This window comes from Hordeum vulgare, chromosome 2H, assembly GCF_904849725.1.
Source record: "Hordeum vulgare subsp. vulgare chromosome 2H, MorexV3_pseudomolecules_assembly, whole genome shotgun sequence".
NCBI classification, from domain to species: domain Eukaryota; kingdom Viridiplantae; phylum Streptophyta; class Magnoliopsida; order Poales; family Poaceae; genus Hordeum; species Hordeum vulgare.
The window spans coordinates 18,799,155-18,803,828 of NC_058519.1; the positions used below are offsets into that span (position 1 = coordinate 18,799,155).

Sequence of the window (4,674 nt, forward strand, 5' to 3'; positions counted from 1 at the left end):
CTCCTCCCCTGCAACAACCTGTTAGGATCGGCTATATCCCCTGCCTCCGCTCTCGTCCTCACATCTTGACTTGTCTAAACGACAACGAGCGAGCACGCGGAGACGCATCCGTCTGCTTCTCTTTTGGAAGAGACGAGGATGACCTTGGGTACCATGACGAGCTTTTTAGACATATTCCAGTGGGTCCCTACCTCCGGGGGCAAATCATCACCAAACTGAAAAAGATATCGCGAATAATCGATGACAAGGAAAACGAAGGCAAGTCCTCAAAGTGCAAACAAACATGTGGCAAATCCTTAAATTCCCTTTTTTGAACCAATGAGAAATCTTTCCACAGATCGATGACATGGCGTCCATCCATCCATCCATCCATATCTCCAACCCACATCCATCCATCCATCCATCTACAGAAAAAAAAACCACCCGGAGCCCAAACCCTAGCTCACACCCCCATCGCACCTTCCTCCCAGATCCGGCGCCGCCGCACGTTCTCCTCTCCTCCTCCTCCCAGATCCGGAGCCTCTCCAAGCCGCCCGCGCTCGCCGACGCGGCCGCCTCACCGTGCTCTCTCCGTCCCCACCCACCCGCCTCCCAATCCCGATCTCTCTCGCCCCGCTCATGCATGAGAGGTCGTCGGGGCCATCGCTAGTCGCCGCCACGCGCCTCCGCTCCGCCTCCCTGGTCCTGCTGCTCCTGGCGCTGTCCCTGCTCGCCGGGTGGGCACGCTTCTGGGATACATGACGACCTCACGGAGGATAAGAAGAGCCAGCCAACCAATGAAACGCGAGGAACCTCCTCCACGCGGACCACCCCACCAGAAGCGATCTGAGCCATCCATCACGCGCCCATCCGACAGTGTAGCATCTCCCGAAAAACCAAACCCTAACTATGTGATCGAGACACCCCACCCCTCACACACAGCCACACACTTCCTCCCTCGTCCCCATCTCTCTCCCGCACGAACCCCTCTTGCCGCCGCCATCACCAACGGCGCCCTGATCCAGGCGACCTCCGGTGAGGATAGACGGTGCCAAGCACACAACATGGATCCCCTTGCTCTGCTCCTCCCCTATCCCGTGCTTCTTCCCACCCGCGCGCCCGTGCCAAACCCTACCGCGCGTGTGATCCCGCGTCCGCCCCGATCTGCGAGATGTGGCGCGACTGAGCACACACACACAGTGACGCGCAGGGGAAGAGGAGGTTTCCCCCGATCCGGCGCACGACAGGGAGCCCGCCGCCTGACACGGCGGGGCGAGGGCCCCCTCCGACGCGGGGCGGACCTTCCTGCATGCCGGGGCGGCCCGCCGGCGCCCAGATCTGAGATGGCCGACGGCGGCGCCCAGGGGCTTCGTGCGGTTCAGGGGCGCGGTGCAGGAAGAACTGCATGATGGTGGCACCTTCCACCATGGTCGCCGAATTACTGATTGGGATCAAGCACTGGTAACCTCTTCACACAACTTTCCCGTAGCATTTCCAGCACTGAGAGTGCGACCTTTTTTCTGAACAGTACCTTTAGCCGCATCTTTTCTAAATACTGTATACTGGTAGCCGGCGCGATGTGGGAGACAATCCACCCCATCTAATTCCTTTCCCGTAGTCGGATGCCCCGTCACAACCCACAATGCCTTTGTCCTAGCACAATAACTTATGGGCAACAAGCGTGCGACATAGGTGACTGGAAAATAGAAGGCATTGCAGGCCATACCACAAGCATACGTACGTACACGCTAGCTAAAAAATGTTTTTGGTGGTATCTATCTTCTTACATTTGCTTAACGTCTACGGGGAAGCTTCTTAGTCTAGTGCAGTATTTAATTTGGTGGTGCTAATGTGGATTATGATATGACATCTTCTCCAACTGGGTATAGGTGGAAAAAAAGCACCTATGCTTATCTGAATGAGCCGGCAGTGACCGCATCGGTGGATATATTCCATTTCTTGCAGAACTCTTCAAGGTACATATACTGCAATTCTCTGGAGTCTTATGCTATTGTCCATAACGCCTTCGCCCGGTTCATCCTTGATTGGCTCTGATTCTTCTCGGTCGGCGTCTCGCAGATGTGGCAGCTCAAGGGCGAGGTTGGCGCCATCTCCAGGGCCGACGGCTCGGCGCTCTTCGAGATGGGCAACACCAGGGTCATCGCCGCCGTTTACGGGCCCCGAGAGGTGCGTCCATGTCCCTCCTGTAAAATTCAGTGTAAAGATGAGCCCAATGTTAGGCTAACAAGGGCCTGAGTCAAGCCGGTCATATGCTGAAATAGATTAGGGATGGTGGTTTATTTGTTGGCCCATAACTCATATCGATCGAACTGGTGTGGTGGTTAATGTAGAAATAACACCGCGAAAATAGTTTCCAGCAATGCTGCATCGTTGTACTCTCCTCTTTCCTGTTAATGTTTTCTTTTCAAAAAATAAATCCTTTTAATGTTGTTGTACCCATCCCCAAACGCCAACTATGCTATTTGCACATCTTGTAGGTTGAGTTCCTCCGTAGATTAGCGCTTTACAAATCAGCATCTCATACTAGCTAGGAGGCCACTGATTGCACCTTCTTTTAAAATGTTTTAATGTCCAATGAACTTGCAGGCCTTTGTTATTTTGTCATCTGCTAGTTGTTGGTAGGCTGAATATGTTGTCCGTGATGTGTTCTGTTACCTCTGTCGATCTGTTCATCAAGCATAAATGTTTATTTTCTGAACTGATAAGTCCTTGCCAAACACTAATGATCTAATCATGTTTTGATTGCAGCGAACAGACGGTCTGCCGTAGCTTGGTCCTTGAAGGCGGGTCTATGGGACTCTCTCAAATCTGGGTAAAGTACATTATGTACCCTTTTAAAATTTTGTGTGATGTTCATGTTTAAAAAATATCTACATATTAGAACATCTATGTACTATTGTTAAAGAAACACTATTTCCAGAGCTTCCCACCTTGATGAAAAAGGTTAAACCATTAAACAAATTCGAGTTTCCCCCATTATCTTGGCTAGGACAAAAGTTTTCTTGGATCAATTATTCGGTGTGCGATTCATTTCTGTATGTTACTAAGATGGACAGGAGAACGATTCAGATATTTGCGAATCATAGGCTTTATTTCGTGCAAATTGGTTTCAGCCAGCGGTTAGGCATTGGGCATTTTGTTTCGCTCACCCTATCAACTGTGATTTAGGATTATGATGATTATTGATGTAGCCAACATAAAATCCTGCCTGCACATTTTGAAGCACGACTCCTGTGATGATTTATACGCACTCTGTTTGTGTTTTATCTTGAAATTTAAGCTTACTATACCCTGAGTATAAGATGTTACAGTGTTGGTACCTTCACTTATGTCTCAATTAGTGGTAGTTTAATGTCTACTGCACTAAACACCCAGCTAGTCTTTTTTCTACCAGTATGTTGCAGCCACCAGCATTCTTGTAGTTGTTGCTGAGTTAAGTTTGGTTCACATGATTGCATTCTACGCTTTGATATATTGTTCCTCATGGTTGTTACTGTTATCCATGGCCTCATGCTTCAGGATTGACTCTTAACTGCTTGAGCTCTTTAGTCCTTCCAAAACAAGGTCTTGATGTCCCTCTTACGGAAAAATGTTCATATCGGTTCCTGCATGATGCGTGTATGTACGTTGGATGGTCACGTTCTAGTTTACTAGCTAGCTAGTAAGCATTGTTTGGTTAGTGCTCTCCTGCTTGGTTGGCTAAACATATTCGTTTGTTTGATTTGGCTTCACAGTTACATATTTTGATTTGAACTTAGTCTATGTTTATGCCTAGTTTCTCTTAATTATCTTAAATGGTGTGGTACCGTGTCTATGCGCGCACAACTTCCTCTCACAAAAAAAAACTAAGTGCATGTCTCTCTCACTTTTGTTCGCATTTCTTTTAACATCATCTTGAGGATGAATACAAATCTTTTTATTTCTAATATTTTTATATTTATTTCGTTTTGATTGATTCATGTGCAGTGTAATGTTCTTGTAGGATGACAAGTTGTCGCATCTCGAGCATGTCTCATAGGAGAGTAGAATGAAGTCCATTGTATTGTTGGGATAGTAGCAGATGTGCCATTGTTCTGTTGTGCAATTTTGTCCGTTCTTGCTATATTCTTGTGTAAGGAAATGTATTCACGAGATGAGTTATTGTGTTATGTAAACCTGGGAGATGTATTATGTGATGTTATATGATGGATGGTTTTAATTCGACTTGGAGTTTTCTTGATTTGAATATTAAATAGTGTTGGATTTAATATTGGACAAATAATTGGGTTGAAAAGGCCCAACAAATAGAAATGAAACCAAGTTCTGAAACAAAAAGTTGCTGAATTCAAAAATAAAAAAGGCCAAAACTAAAACTCGACCCAATGTATTTGGGAACTAAAAGGGCCAGGGCCCAAATTATAGTGATACAAAAAAATTCATAAAAAACTAGAAGTGGTTGTAAATAGCCCCAATAAGAAAAAGCCCCAAAAAAATAAAACCAGCCCATATGCTCAATTGAAATGGGTTGGGCTGATTTCAACCATGACGTTTTGATTTCATCGTAATTTTGCCACGTAGGACTGGGTTAGATTGGCAACGACGATTTAGGATCATCGTAAAGGTTACGACGATCCAGAAATTCTCGTAAAAGTTACGACGATTTCGATCAAAACATCGCTGTTGTTCATTTCTGAC

At 46.6% G+C, this 4,674-nt stretch overlaps 1 protein-coding gene across 2 annotated transcripts; it reads left to right on the top strand.

Annotated features, from left to right (window-relative positions):
* The first annotated feature begins 908 nt into the window (after nt 1-908).
* Nucleotides 909-4,013, top strand: LOC123429258. 2 transcript variants are annotated; one of them, XM_045113314.1, is made up of 5 exons: nt 909-1,440; nt 1,869-1,955; nt 2,059-2,166; nt 2,749-2,812; nt 3,967-4,013. In XM_045113314.1, the coding sequence occupies exons 1-5, from the start codon at nt 1,385-1,387 to the stop codon at nt 3,985-3,987; spliced, it is 336 nt and encodes a 111-aa protein (XP_044969249.1). In that variant the 5' UTR covers nt 909-1,384; the 3' UTR covers nt 3,988-4,013. The 2 variants fall into 2 exon arrangements, with proteins under 2 accessions (XP_044969249.1, XP_044969250.1); XM_045113315.1 differs by having other exon boundaries at nt 3,974-4,013.
* Nucleotides 4,014-4,674: the final 661 nt, after the last annotated feature.